The 16,533-nt window shown below is 37.1% G+C and overlaps 1 protein-coding gene across 2 annotated transcripts; it reads right to left on the bottom strand.

The window, feature by feature from the left end:
* Positions 1-1,983: 1,983 nt before the first annotated feature.
* Positions 1,984-6,559, bottom strand: LOC589523 (U11/U12 small nuclear ribonucleoprotein 25 kDa protein). 2 transcript variants are annotated; one of them, XM_011676105.2, is made up of 6 exons: positions 6,518-6,559; positions 5,902-6,114; positions 4,909-5,196; positions 3,673-3,778; positions 2,857-2,931; positions 1,984-2,512 (listed from the first exon to the last, which is right to left on the bottom strand). In XM_011676105.2, the coding sequence occupies exons 3-6, from the start codon at positions 5,159-5,161 to the stop codon at positions 2,443-2,445; spliced, it is 504 nt and encodes a 167-aa protein (XP_011674407.1). In that variant the 5' UTR covers positions 5,162-5,196; positions 5,902-6,114; positions 6,518-6,559; the 3' UTR covers positions 1,984-2,442. The 2 variants fall into 2 exon arrangements, with proteins under 2 accessions (XP_011674407.1, XP_030829605.1); XM_030973745.1 differs by lacking the exon at positions 6,518-6,559 and having other exon boundaries at positions 5,902-6,201.
* Between the last annotated feature and the right edge of the window lie 9,974 nt (positions 6,560-16,533).

Consider the following 16,533-nt stretch of genomic DNA (forward strand, 5'->3'; position numbering starts at 1 on the left):
TATTCAACAATAAACATGCTTCAGAACATTTCTAGTCATTTGTAAACTCTTTGTAATGTAGCTTGTATTCAAATACGTCTCAAAACTGTAAAATTGCTATTCTATTGTTGATAAGTTAAGGCTAACCTACTTGTGTTGATTCCTCTTTTGAGATTGGTTTAGAATGCAGTTGTTAAAAATGATTTCAAATTAGACAATATTTGAATGTAAATTCTTCTGTTTCACAACATATGAATATCAGATATTCAATTTGTCTCAAATAAATGAATCCAGAAACCTGCTGTATGAAACATACATGTACACAATAAAAACATAAACTTAAATTCATTCAAATATACCAGAGTAAACTGCTGTTTTTTGTGATTTAATAAATGGCTAGTGTTGATGAAAAACCTAGAGCTGCACGCCCGTACCAACAAAATGTATTTTTGTGTTACAAGATACATATGTGAAGTGCAGTAAGTGCTCTTAAAATAAAGTACCCTTAAAAAAAACCTGCGGTAAACCACAGTGGGTTACTGCAACTTATGCGAACAAGCCTTTATGCTTTAGCCCAAGAAGTATCCTGATAATAAATTCAATACAATACAATAAATTCTCGCAATTTAAAGTTAATTCTGATTTATCAAGTGTCGCATACTGCCTGTATGATGAAGTGTGTTGGATGAACGCTTGATGAGGCCGATGACCCACACCTTCATGCTGACATTTGGGTTCCCCTTATGGTATTTGCACAGTCTCCCAAAGAGGTGATTAGATACGAGTTATAGTATCCTCTTATAAATATTCCATTGCAAAAAAACCCTGAAGTTTCCTGAATTTGATCAAGTGTTAGAGGTCATTATCAATAGTAACACACTGTTTCAAGCGAATGAGATGTTGATATCACTTGGACTACCCTCTTCAAGTTCTACATTTTTGAACAGTTTGAATGAAGTAGAGTCTCATAATCTTTTGGGGTAATTTAGGATGAACCCGATGTATCGTGATGGAGACTGTTTCTTAGCCAATAGTATTGATTTCATGAAGCAGTTGATTTGTCATGGCTCTGTGAAGCAGGTTGTCGGCTTCCTGACATCTCCATAGGTTGCAGACAAATATATGACCGTCGTCGCATTGGTTTTGTGAAACGACCCCCATATCATAAACCATATTGATATAGAAAACTTCTTCCAGCCATACTTCTCCCGACTTCTGGCATGCTGGGGGGTGTTTCACAAAGATCACAAGTTGAACTTATCTCTAAGTTGGACTTAACAATTATGGAAAGCTGTTAGCATCTATGAAAATATTTTGTAAAAGTTATTTTAAAAGGCATAAAGTGTTGATACAAATCGCTCATATTTTCTATTATCACAGAAATTTCATGTTCTTGATATGGAATTTATAAAAAGTCTAAAATACTTCAATTTTCGCTTTTGAATATACTTTATTTTGAGGCTACAAATGGCTCTCCATAGTTTTTAAGTCCAACTTAGAGTTAAGTTCGCCTTAGGATCTTTGTGAAACACCCCCCAGATCATAGTTCATATTGGTGATATTGATGGGTGTCTTTCACCAGAGACTTCCTGCAGCCTCCACACTCCTCCACTGCCCTACATCTACATCAAGGTGAACAAGTGGAAGCATTGGAACCTTCCAAGTGTCTCCCACCTTCATAGCTGCCAATCATCAGCATAACTATGGCTGCGTTTATGCTTGATTTTGAAGGCAGAATGAGCGATCTGAAACGCACATCGTAAATGCTCATCGTAATCGCAGTTCCACGGTGTACTGTTTATGCTCACTTCTCTGGCTCCTCCAGGCAATTCTCCCTGTGTGACCTTAATTGGCCTTGCAGCTGGATTCGCAACCTGCACTGTGCATGCTACATAGACCCACTAGAGGTCAGTGCGTTGACCCCATTTAAACGCGTTTACAAATTGTAAACGCATCTTTTTTGTGAGTTTACGATCGGCGATCGTGATCGCCGTTTTTCGGTGATTCTACAAAAGTGAGCATGGACGCAACCGTGTTTTAAACTAAACGCGTAACAGATGCCTGATTCTGGCCAGAAAAAGTTAAGCATAAACACACCCTATGTCACATCATCAGTAGAGAGGTGTCACAGCAGTCTGGAACAAGAAACAAATCATAGTCTACACTGATACTATGAACATCGTCTTTCATCCGAGACATTCCTCCGACTTCCTGCATGCTCGTGAAGACACTGAAGCAATAGCGCCCTCTAGGTGCTCACACATCGCTGTTCCAGAGCATCAGCTCATACAGGCAGGAGGTCGACACTCGAACCAGTGCCACTCCTTCACAGAAACAACTCCTTGAGCCATGGTTGCTCTTCTTTTTTCATCTCAAGAAGACAAATCCCAGGTATAGGCATCTCGTATCCAGCTGCCATAGCAACCCTTTACCTTGACGTGATTGGTCATTTCATCATCATCATCAGTAGCCTCCGCCTTTGGAATGCAGTCTCTTGGCAAAGGTCACCTCGGCACGATTCCTGATTCCAAAGCTGAAGACAAAGAAGAGAAATATTGAAAAATGATATTACATTTTCAATAAATGTCTTTCTCATGTACAATACATTACATACTTTCTCTCCTACCCCCAAACTACCATCCAAATAGTCATAATCATTCACTGTTTGAAATATAACATCTAATGTATTCAATCTTAAACACTAGACAAATAGAAGACACAACAAAGCTGGTCTTTCACAACAGTTATTATTACCCAGGATTTCAATGAGAACTTTTCATTATTTGTCCTAAATCATATTATCAAGATAAGGGGGGGGGGGGGGGGATAGAAAGAAATAGATCATTTTGTTCAGTAAAAAGGCATCAAAATACTTACTCTCTTATTTTCTTGTAATCATCAGTCAGCTTCTCACCCTCAAAACAAAGATAGTAACTCCTCCAGACGTATCGCCTTGAGAGATTCAGGAAAACAGAAGGAAATAATATTTAAATGTATTTTGAAATACATCAGCTACATCAATATATATCCCATCTCAGTCATTCATTGCAATCTTTGATGCTAGTTACAAAACTAATTTGAAGCACAATTTGTAATACAGGGATGCCAGTCAGTTTTACTCACTGGGCCTGTGAATGAAAGGAAGCCAGAACATGTTAAAGCCTCATATGTGTTGTACAATATAAAGCCTGAAAAAGCTTGAAATGGTAAGTTGTCAGGGCCTGAAATCAGGCAAAAGCCTGAAGACTGGCATCTCTGGTAATATCTTCCATTTTATCTCCTAATACAGTCATTAAAGGAAAAATTTACATAACAAATTAGAAAATTAAAAAGGACTGCCTTAAATCCCAGTAAATAGGTCTATAATTTTCGTCTCATTCCTTTTTCTTAAACTCCATTCTTAATCAGCCCCCTTGACTGTAATACACCATAAACTATGAAGCATTTTATCCTTTTTTTCCAAACACATTACTACATGTAGGAAATCTATTCCATACCAATATTCATCAACATCTTGTAAAGGTTTAAGGAACTCCAATCTTAAGTTTTATTTGGCATAATCAAAGTAGAAATTAGAGTGTAAGAACAAGGAAAACAATCTAAGGCGCTGAGAACATTTCCAATAAATATCATAAAACTAAAATCTAATGCAAGTCTACTTGAAAACTTGAATCGTTCAGTTTCCGTTCTCACCAGCTAATTTTCTTTTTGATTTCCTCTCGATCCTGCTTGAGCTCAAAGTACCTCTTGATTGCGCTCTTCAGATCCTGAACGGTTGCCGTCTGCATCACAACGACAGCTGTCAATCATGAAATGAAAAAATAAGGAATTGGTGAATGTGAGAAAAGGCAAAATACATCTTTACATATACATTGTAGATGTTGCCAAGAAACACCCTCCCCAAAGTGGTATCTTATATGAATAATTCATTGATCTCATTTGAGATTTTGGTATACAAACGTTTCTCTTTAGGGATTTTCTATAGAAAAGAATGTGCTTATAAATATGGGCAATTTATGCATCTTCTAATACTTTCAGAGCACTTTTACATTTCATTTCTAACCGTCTAACCGTCCATGTAAGCAACAATCTGATATACCAAAACGGTGATGTCTTTTGTTTTCAGTCATAGGCATCTCAAAAATTCAATATTGTCCTTCAAACTTAAGTATCAAAAACATTTCAAAATGAAGTGCTGAGAAATTTTTGTCATCTTGGTTGTTATTTGAAATGAGGAAGTCATAAATAATAACACATCAAACTGTGATTTCCTGTGCCAAACTTTGTCAGGCTGTATGGTTTATTCAGTCACATTGGAGTGGTGACTCTAGCGCCCTCTTGCAGTACAAACATTATAGTCTCAATTAGATCACATAAACAGAATATTGTTACAAAATGTACCATGGTTGATGTGTAATGCAGAATACCACAGATGTAGTGAGGATAATGATTGCAGAGTCTTCAAATGTTTAAAACATTCAAATTAACTTGTTATAAACAGTGTTTATTATTAACCAGAAGTTTTACAAAGTGAAGAAATCCTGTTCAAACATATGATATTACATTATAAGAGTTGAAATATCTTAGCTAAATTCATTTTGGAATGAGTTTCTGGCTCCTGGGGAGTGTTTCACACAAGTATGTAAAGCCGTTAGCATCTATGAAAATATTTTGTAAAAGATATTTTATAGGGCATGAAATGTATATTCAAATCATTCATATTTTCTATTATCAAGGAGATTTCATGTTCTTGATGTGGAATAAATTCATAAAAATCTAAAATATTCAAATTTTCGCTTTTGAATACAGATTGCTCTCCATAACTTTTAAGTCCAACTTAGAGTTAAGTTCGACTTAGGATCTTTGTGTAACACCCCCCTGGTGATGTAATATAGGCACTCCCAAATAATTAAAAAACAGTTGACTTACGCATGACATCGCCTTCAGCTCTTCTGACAATCACCGTCATAGCCTGGCCATATTCCAGCGCGATCTGGAGGTTGACCTCTTCCGCACAAACATCCGGAGGAAGATCTTCGAGGAGGGGATCGTCAAGGATCTCACCGAGTTCCTTCCTGACGATCGCCATGGCGTCCACGTGAGAGAGAGGTTCTTCTGTTCCTGGTTGCCTTGGTGATGTAGGTGATGGTGGAAGAGGTATTGCTTGTGGATTTTCTTCCATTTTCTCTCTTGAATTGATCTTGCAGACCGTATTATCTGAAATATGAAAATTTACACATTGAATGAGTTTGAGAAAACTAGATAATAGACCCCCCCCCCCTCAAAGAAAAATAGTGAGTACATGCAGCTAGACCGAAGTTTCTGTCTCTTTCATTCGTTACCCTCTGATTTGGGTAGGGTTGGCTCCCGTCTGCTCCCGACCCTACCCAAATCAGAGGCCAATGAACAAAAGAGACATAAAAGGCCATAGTGAGCTTTGGTTGTGGGAGTCAACAGAAATTAAGAAATTCAAGCTAGAGAAGATTTGTAATATTTAAAATGACAAAGTAAAACAGGCTATAATATTGATAAGGATAGACTCCCCTATATAAGTTCCAGCATTCAACTTCAACAATTACAAGTTGCGTAGGCGTAGCGCAAAACAGATTAGTAATCAAAATTTACCAGACTGGCAAGCTCTTCATAGAACTATACTAAATAAAACAAACAAAAAATTGCAAATAAAGTAGTATCAATGGTCTACGCATAATAATACAGTCTATGCTGCACCCTTTTACTATTTAATTTCTTTCTTTGTCTGATGTTTATAATATGAATGCGGCGTTGATAATGATGAGCTTTGTTAAGCTTGAATCAACAAACAAAATTTAAAGTAACAAAATGACATTGTGAATGTCAGTCCTTATTCCTGAATTGCAGAAAGAAAGTCCGAGTCATAGAAACATTAACATTTAAACTCACTCGGACTGTAACGATGTCAATTAGTCTCTCAATCCTTCCGCAATCTGTAATGTCGATGTTTCAGCATAGCCAGGCTAGCACCAACGCTCTGCTGTCATGTCACGGAAATCGGTCGGGTGTTTGGCCGAAACTCTGGGGTGGATTGAGGCGAGTAGGTAGGTACCACCACAAAACTAGAAAGTCTCTCCACGCCGCTCCGTCTTGTATCCTAGTCTAACATCAGAGACATGTGACAGGTCTTTGCTATTATAACAACAAATTAAGTTATTTTGAGCATTAAATGAGTTGATAATAGACTTTTACAGAAACTGCATATATCAAAGGTTTATAACTATCTACTATTTTTATGTGAAATTGTTCATGTTGATAAGTTATACCGAATTAATTTGAATAATGATAACATGAGTAGAATGAAGTAAGACTATCACCCGAAAGTAAAATATTGCGCGCGCCATATGTAGCCGGTTTGTTATTGTTGTGTGTTGATTCTATGTAAATTAATGGACGAGCAAGCTCGAGCACCGTACCGCACGGCAGATGCATATGGATGTCGCCGGTCGCTATCCGCCATATATCTAGCACTTTACACGGAACTGAGTATGCAAGAAGAACTCACAGAAACAGCCGAGTCGCTCGCAGCTGGTAACTCTGTCCGGGACATATCGTTATTTCCAAGAACCAGTGAGCGGAAATTGTTTATTTTTCCCGTACATGGAGACAGATGATGGTACATTTTTGCTGAGGTGAGTCTTGACCCATCTGCCCATGTGATGAATATAGTTTAGGGGTGTGTTTCGTTACTGAGCTGAGTCCATATCCAAGAATAGATGTATCGTTGTGCTTTGTGTCCCTGGCGCTGGCTAGGCTGAGGCTGAACGACTTCAACAAGTGAGATTGTGAGTGGTGGGAATGCATTTCACCGTGTTCAAGATGACCTGAATTAATTTCAGTACCATATGAATTATTGATATCAATAACATTGTATCTAGACTAGTTATATTTACAAATTATAACTGTTGTGATTTTTGCTTCCTTGTTTCATGCATGCTGCTAGACAGCAATAACCATCTGATTTGGGTCATTTCTTTAATAAAACTGACATTTGTTGTCTAGTGGAGCCAGACGTAGTCTCAGTGGAACAACCGACGATTAGAGAGACTGAAGTTTTCGGTCTAGCATGCTGCATGCTACAGTAATCAGTTTAGCAGTTGTTTTTAAACATGTTGTGTTCGAGACATAAATAACTGTCTGGTTAAGCCTTTAAAGCCTAGATCTAGTAGGTGATGAAAGAGTCTATATGAAATATGATATCACCTCGTCTTAATTGGCACCCATACCCCTACGATGTCGGTTCCAGCTTGAATGTCAAGAGATGTGGTAAACACGTACAAATATGTTTTTGCGTTGCCAATTTGATACTAAATTTTCAATAATAGCAATTATATGATAATCAGAGTTTGCTAAATTCAGCGAACTTAGTGCCTATGCTTACTAAACTAGGTAAGGTAAGCATATACACCTGTATTAATCCACCAGGAGTGTCGAGCCATATCATTTTCTGATTCAAGATCAATATTTTATGGAATATATTCCTGAAGTGCCTTTATAATACGCTACATGTATCGGAATAAGATGTAAACAATCACATCTAAGGGCAACTAACTGCAAAATAAGTTATGTATTTGGGGCCCCGGCCTCGATGTCCGAAACTCGATATGAGTATATATTCAGGTAGCTCGCTTCCTGCATAGGCATTTAATGATGATGTGTTACCCATTTAAATATACACCTGTATAGCTGGAGGGGCTCATTTTTCCAAGCCTAGGGCTGATGCCCTGAATATCAACTTTCCAGTGTCTAAATTGTTTTCTTCCGAGTGAGCAAAGCAAGCGAGCCAAAAAAACATGCCACTTGATTGTGATAAAAATTTCTTGTCCTCAACATTAAAATACACTACATGAATAAGATGTAACAAAATCACATCAAAGGGCAGCTAACTGCTAAATACATTCTGAATTTTGGGGCCCCTCACTGTCTGAAACTCCATGCGAGAATAATCAGACACCTTGCTTCGATCCTGAATACGAGTTTAATGAGGTGCATAACTAACGCCCACTTCCTTCCCGAGATTTTTTGAAAACTACTAGTAGTCAAATCCTAGCAATTGATTTTGTGGACGTCTACATGTACATGTAGGCTTTTTCTTGCTTGCACAGGGTCAACCTACAATGTAGGAGCAATAGATCAAATAGTAAGATATCACCAAGTAGAGTCAAATGCTACATGTAGGTCTTGCTTTGTTAGACATGCAGGAAATTGAACAAAACGTGATTTGTTTACCAAGGCATCAAAGCATGCAGTATTCAAATTCATTCTCCAGATCATTGCAGAGAGTAAGGTGATCTAATCTTACTGACTATTAAAGCATTACCCTTGAAAATTCCCAGCTATCATAAGAGGATTTCGAGAAGAAAATAGTCAATGAATTGGCTGAAGTCAGATTTTTATTTTTCCTTTTGACGTAACGGTAAGCATTTGCAAATCTGGCAAGCATTTTTTTTTACAAGAATAAATCTCCTTTGCTTTAATGCTAAATGAAATCTGATTACAGTCTTTACAACTCTGAATAGAAAAAGATATCGTTATTGGCAAAAGCAACTGATAAAAAGAAAACAAATGCTTTGTTGGATATGAAGATGCAAGCAAAGGCCTAGAAAAAAAAGCTAGGCTATTGCTTTCATGAATTCTGCACATTGTAGGGCTTCACTTTACATACATGTAAGTGCTCCAAATCCAGTAATAAAATCCGGTATTAAAATGTAAGGAGCACATATAAAAAACTTTTATTCTTTATTTTGATACTCTCTGTCATAAGTGACATGATAACTGTAGCCTATAATCTAGGCGGAGTGCCGAGCTTTTTTCTTTGCTGCTAGACTAACCTTAAGCAGAACGTCTGATACGGCGAGACTACGAACCGTGAGCCGCGAAGCGGCTCACCGCCTATAATCACTGGTCGTATTCATGAGGATTTTTCGTACGAAAAACTGCCACAGATTCATGGTCGATAATAAAAAAACAACGACTAAAGCTAGACCAGTGATTATAGGCGGTGAGCCGCTCACGGTTCGTAGTCTCGCCGTATCAGACGTTCTGCTTAGGGTTAGTCTAGCAGCAAAGAAAAAAGCTCGGCACTCCGCCTAGATTATAGGCTATGATAACTGTAGATGCTTCGTTCTATTCAAGTGCATGTCATTAATAGAGATACAAACGTGGGTTATATTTTAGCACAGTATTAATAACTTATGCTTACGGTAGTTATAATTATGCAAGACATTCTACCTACAGTGAAACCTGTATATAAAGGTGGCTCACGGGAGACAATAAAAGCAGCCCTAATAGGCAGAATGTCTTTATGTGCAGGTCTTTTAGTACATGTTTTAATGAGAAACACTATTCAAGGGAAACAGAAATGTGGTCTTTATAGGCAGGGGTCTTTCTATAAAGGTGATCACTAAAGCAGGTTTCACAGAGAGGTGATGTTTCTGTTGAATACGTGTGTATTATTTGGAACAACTACCACCATGTACATGTAGCTAGCATATCCTTGATTTAGGCAAAACATTTCAACTACATTGCTCCTCAATGGAGTGAAGAAGGTGTAGTGTATGGAAAAGCAATTGATTCTAGCAGGCAGGGTGATATTATGTCCTAGACTTTATTGTCATTGTTGTCAGTTGTTTTCTATCCTATCTCTTCTTTTTTGTTGACCGATTTATGGCAGATTTTAATTTTGCCCACTTTAGGCAACCAATACATTTTCTGCTTTGACTCATTTGACTCACCTGCATTACTTTCTTTGTTGCGCTAGAAATTCAGGCAGCCACTTGAGCTCAACTTCAGCCCAGCATTATAAATAAGATATATACACTATACATTAATATGCTTTTACCGTATACTAGCTTGTGTAAGTCTGCATCATTTATTGTACTACCTTGATGGTATTCCTGTTCATTATACATGTGTTGGGCGAGTCCGTGAGCTGTGCCACAGTCATGTACAGGGTGTATGCACTTTTTCTATTTAGTTTCAGTTTGTCAAAAAATGCAAAGTCATTTGATATGACCATTAAATAATGTTAATGATGCCAGAAAGAACCATTAATCAATTGGCATATCAAATAATTTTTACTTTTGGATAGTAAAACTTTTAGAAAAATGAATGGAATTGAGTCATATGTTGTGCAGGACACATTGCACAGAATTGCCCTACCTATTATCATAAGAAATTTGATTAGGAATGCCCCAAACGCAGGTGTGAGATCATGAGTCAGTCCAACCCTCATTAGTGGTGCATGTTGTCTGATGACTCACGGTCTGTATCCCATTAAACAAGATCATAATAGACTCATGGCTCATTCAAACGTCAATGGACACTTCTGGTGTTGGGTGATTTTTTTTAAATCATGACATCTTCTTTTTACCTACAGTACACATGAATTGTTGTTGAAATTTTACAAGACGTAAAAGGAGGGGGAGGGGGAGGGGGAGGGGGAGGGGAGGGGAGGGGAGGGGAGGAGAGGGGAGGGGAGGGTAATGGGGATGGGGATGAGGAGGGGGGAGAGGAGGAGGAGGAGGAGGAGGAGTGAAAAGTTGAATGAACATTTTCAATGCTCCAAATTTTCGCTTGCCTAGGCACTTTTGGACATCTAACATCACAACTGACAACACCATCCCTATCCCTATCTGTAACCCTGATTTACCACCCACTCATAACCCTCCTAACTTTTACGTAGCTGGAGCACTTGTCAGATGGCTCTCAATTCATAGTTGATGTCTTCCTAACCCATCGCTACCTAAACCAAGTTGTCCCTGTATTAGACCTATAGAAAGGACAACATGTGGCAGTCAACTGGTTAATATGACAGACAAGCTGATGGATTATAAACCCTTTTAATGCTAGGAAATTTTCCTTGTACTGTGCTTACTGTGCAGTGTTGCAAGTGAAGCAAAAGCTATGTTTACTTGTAAAGGTCAAGGCGTGTCTTAACATAATATGTTATTCCAACTCTTTTACCATCTACCATAGATCTTAACCCAGTCAGGCACATGAGCCAGTACTGGTCGAAGATTGAAGCTCATTGGCAAATGACAGAAAAACATGCTTTCTTCTTCATGCCGTGGGTGGTAATTTGAGAATTAAGTTAGTTTTGACCCAGAAAAATGATTTTGCTTGTCATAACAGATCGAAAGATTGAGGAAGTGATTGGTTTAGTACTGCAAAAAGGTGGCTGATAAATACCCAGAAGATATCTATGCAGCAAGCACCAGTGAATTATTGCTATGACAAATTTATGACCAAAATTGTTTCACTAATAAAACTAAATAGTGTTTTCATGATACGACCATTATTTACCGGTATTTCCATTTGATTCTGGTTTCTGGCTGTAAACTGTGTGATTTGTTTTTTCCGTGAATACACTTTTTGACTCTTGAGGAACTTAAAAGTTACAAAATGCTGTTGCTATATTAAAACACACCAAACATTATTTTTTAAATAAAGTAGTTTGTATCATCAACATACAGTACAGTAATTTTAAAAAACCTACGAAGAACCATCTGTACCCTTTGATTTTCGGCTGAAACATTACACATTTGTACTGTTTATCTGAAATGCCATATTTTCAAAGAAATGACGTAATTTTACTCTAAATACTAGTAACAAACTGCATGTAGCTTTACAAGGACTGATCTTTTGACCCATTGATCCAACAGTGTGTCTGCTTGGAGCCAAAGGGGAGTAAACTCATGTACGTAAACTTTGAACACAGAGTCAATGCCCTTCTAGCTATGAACAGATTGAATGTTCTTCTGACACTTGTTCTGGGATTGATTTTGTCATATATTCAAACATTGAGCTGTTTAAGTTGCAATATGGTCACGTTTACAGTAAAGTATGTGTGTCCAGACCTCCAGGGCTACATTTCATAAGTTAGAAAGTTGTGAAAATTAACAAATTATCTATTCTCCAAGTATATTTCATTATTTATACAATCCTTTTACTCTAGCTGTACCCACATACACTGTAGTGCATGTACAGTGTATTTTCAGGTTGCCATCTGCAGTATGTGCACATACATAAGGTAGTTTCAAGTATGGAGCTTTCTACTGTAGATGTTAAGTTGTTTGGATCCAAATTTAAATGTTACCTTTTCATCATGCTTTCATTAGGAAATGACTTTACTCCTAAAGCTAGATTTTCTATAATATATTGTTTGTTTTGTAAGGAACATTCTGTATTCTCTTGAGGACAACTTCAAACAATTTTCACCTCAACAAGGAATTGTCTTGGAGCATTGGAAGGCTTTATTGAATCATCAACATTCACAATTAGTTTGAAGTGTTATACAACTGTAGGCAGCCAAAATGACCCTCAAAATAACCTATGGTAAATTAATAATTATACAACATAATGACAAGTTTCATGCAGATTCCTCTTGTAAAACCCTTTAAGTAAATTAATTGCTTACAGTCTTTCATAAACATTGCTCACAATGTCCTGATGGTCTACAGCAGAGTAACCTCTTTAAAGCAGTGGTATGCATGATGACTTCATTCTGTAAATATAAGAGAGAGAAACAGCGGGAAAGATGGGAAAGTGGGCATGATTGAGCACTCTCTGCACAGTGTGGGGGCGTTTGCTGTGATCATGATGTGCTGTTGCACTTCAACTCCTTGACATTTATATGATACAAGTAGAAAGTACATGTTACACGTACTGAATATCAGACCATTTGTATGTACATATTGTCTGTTCGGAGCCAGAAGGGCATTACATCTGTGCTGAAGTTGTTTGGTTGGTTGGTTGGTTTTACCTGACTGGTAAAGAAGCATGTACACTTGTAAGTAAGCAACCAGGGGACCGATGGCTTTATGTCTTCTCCAAAGGACTTGGTAATGAGGATTAATCCCTTTCCAAAGGGCACTAGCGCATCAATTTGGTTTTGAACCTGGGACCTTCTGGTTATGTGATCACTGCTCTACCACTGAGCCATCACGCCTCCTTACATGTACATGTATATGAGGTGTACGAGTTAACACCCTTCTGTCTCCAAACAGACGATATGAAGATGAATACATACATGTATGTAGGCTGGGGTTGTTTTTATTCATAGTTTCAATTTAAAAGCTAATCTTGAGTTCCCCTGCCCGACAAGTACATCATATGGGCCTGAACAGTACTTGTATTTTTATTTAAATTGTCTTCGCTCATGGACGTGTTTTTGAAGGAAAAAAATATTACTTAGAACAGCCATCTGCTTTGGAAAGAGATACGTACAGTGTATATTGCCACAAGACGAGTCTTGAAGACGAGGCCGGTGTCGAGAAGAAACTATTTTTAGCGAGAGCTGGTGCCCTCTAAGCTTACAATGAGGATAATTACTCCCAGTGTAGGGCTTCTGGTTGTCACGATGGTTCAAAATGAGGCTTTAGGAACCTTTCCAATCGATGCAGACATTAACTACTTACTTACCAGGAGCTTATTACATGTCCATGTAGAGACACAAGCTAATGTGATTCTCAATGATATATTTAAAGAAAACTAAGATGATTTGTGTATGTTCGGAAGAGACTTAAAGAGGAATTCTGGTCACGATGGTCCAAAATCAGGCTTTAGGGAACAATTTACAATTGATGAAGATATTTTACTGCTTACCCAGAGCTAAATACTCATAATTTAGAATGATAAATTTATTTAAAATAAAGAGACTATGATTATGTTCAGAAGAGACTGAAATATGAATTCTGGTCATGATAGTTCAAAGCCAATCTTTAGGGAGTACTTTCCAATTGATGCAGATATTTCATTGCATATCCTGAGTTTATGAATCCTATATATATTAAGCTAGTGTAACTCTCTAATCCATTCTATTAAAAAGAGGAGACTTTTGTAAATGTTATGTTCAGAAAATACTTCAGGATGAATGTCTTCTATATACATGTTTGTAAGAAAATAACATATTGGGTGTTGGGAAGAATGGGAGGGAGAGTGGGAAAAATATCCACTCAGTTTAGGAATATGTTTCTTGCTTTTGATTTTTAGTGGGAGGAAGACAGAAAAATGAAAAGACAGTATGTTTGTGTGAGAGAGAGAGAGAGAGAGAGAGAGAGAGTGAGAGAGAGGGGAAGCGCTTTGAGCATGTTTATGTAAAGGCACTAGATAAATATCAACATGTATGTATGTATGTAAGGAGAGGAGGGAGGGGCGGGGGAGGATGGAGAGGAGCTGCGTTAATCAGAGGGAGAGTTTTAGTGATATAGGAAACAAAGGAAAAAAGATTTTCAGGCAAAAGTTTGAAAACTGAAAAATGTAACTAATTGAAGATAAAGGTTTTACACTCAGAAAATGAAACCTGAAATGAGCAAGAAATTGATATACAGTACATGTACATGTATGTACTGCAGCTGAAGTTAATGAAAATTGTCATCAATAAACAACATGTTTGAGCAATTTCAATGCATCCTGCATGCTTCTAGTCTCCAAGGAACAGCACTCTAAAAATGCCAATCTACGATCAGCCATAATGACAGAGAAATGATGGGTAGGTATTGAGGGGTTTCTGTCAGATGAAACATGACATTTGAAAAGTGGCCCGCAGAGGAGCAGAAACAGTCCATTAATCTTAGGCATTATCACTCAGTCCCATAGATTGATATTTGTGTGATGTCTCAGTACATAGTGCATTTTTTTCCCTCAAGCCTTCAGCCATGCCCTGAGCTGAGCTGAAAATAAGTATCGGTATGTATACTGCGTTTGAAAGATCACTTAGTTGATCCTTGTTCACTTTATGTAGTATACTGCCTCAAAAGACTGCTGCTGTGCAATTAGATTTTATGTGTAAATGAATGACACATTGGAATAAAGAAAATATAACTGCCTGCATCAAAAGCCCCTACTCATATTCATGTACTTGCGTGTTATAAAATTCAGAAATGTGAATCATACTACACTATATTTCATTGGATTCTTCAGTGCAGTTTCTTTTGAGCCAGTTTACTATTATTATTATTATCATTATTATTAGGCATTTAGCTACGCTATTCATAGTAAACTATATATCACAGCGCTTACAATAATATGCAAATATAACAATATAGCAACCAATCATAACATAACATTTAACAAACAAAATAATAGCGAATCAAGTAGGAAATAGGTATGTTTTAAGGAGTTTTTTAAAATCATCCACTGATGGAGCAGCTTTTATACTTGATGGAAGTTTATTCCACTCCTTAGCTGCTGCAACAGTGAATGTGCGATCTCCTGCCTTAATTACTACGAGCCACATGAAAAGTCGATCGAAATGGGTCTGCATAACTGTGTCGTGTGAACAAGGTCGGAGTAGGGTGAGAAGATCCCCTTTAGCCAACACCTCAAAGGTACTGCCCTCTGGGCTCTTGAAGAATTCATATCGTGTTTGAATATCACACTTTACTTTTTTGACAGAATGTCAATGTTGATGATTCAAGCTGCAAGGATGAATATGTTTTTTTCCAGGATTGATCGATGAAGTGGATGTCGTTAAAAGGCTGGCAGAAAGAAGTGGGGACAAAAAAAGGTAGGGAAAAATATGTTATTGCAATCTTTGGAGATTGTATGAATTTGGCTTACTTCTGTCAATATTACCTGAAAGTGGTGACATCGTCATGACAACTATCAAAATGAACTCAAAGAATGCACCAGGCAATATTGCCTAGATTAATCTAATCATGCAAATTACATACTTTGTTTCGGCTTCAGTAGGTATTTGATATTTTGGCCTTTTATCGTTGTGAAGTGAGCCCAGCTTTGTAGGAAAATTAATCTATTGCTCTTTTTACACTCTGCCATTGTTGATGGATTAAAATATTGCTCAGATATGCATGCTACTGTTGTTGGATAAGAACGGCATTGTACAGAAATAAACTAATTTGGAGACTTTAAAGGGATATTAGGGGCTTTAGGTTAAAATGTTTTTGTAAGGAACTTAATATGCAATTTAAACTACAAAACAGTTTTGGTTAACCAGATTATGTATAATGTTGTCAATATATGCATTGTATTTAAAACTAAAACAGATATACAGTGTATTTATTGAAGGCAAGCATATACAGACACAAGTGAAAATAGGATTGGATGGAAAAGACTTTCAAAAAGTATTTCACGTTTTACAATTGGGCTTATTTTCAAAAAAGAAGTCTGGTAATGTTTTCATGTAGATAGTTGAAAATAGCAATCTTTTAACTTTTTGAAACTTGAAATTCCCAAAGATCTGTTAATAATATTCATCAAGATTTCATAAGATCAATCAGTGAAAATGGAGGAAATCTTAAAAACAAATATAAGCATCAACAGAAATCCACCATTTAAAAAAAAAAAGTTTTGTTTTATTTGTTTGGTTTAGAAAGAGTGACCAGCAGCTCAGGCTGAGACGGTCCCTCTAAAAGATAATAACATTATTTACAAAGTCATCTCGCATTGTATAACTGAAATTCAATATCAATATTACACCATGGCTCTTTAAGTCTTAAGCGATATGATATTTTGAAGTTATGCTCAAAGGGATTATATCTGAATTTTGAAAAGGAGATT

Source organism: Strongylocentrotus purpuratus, unplaced genomic scaffold, assembly GCF_000002235.5.
Source record: "Strongylocentrotus purpuratus isolate Spur 01 unplaced genomic scaffold, Spur_5.0 spur5_scaffold_7, whole genome shotgun sequence".
Lineage (NCBI taxonomy): Eukaryota > Metazoa > Echinodermata > Echinoidea > Camarodonta > Strongylocentrotidae > Strongylocentrotus > Strongylocentrotus purpuratus.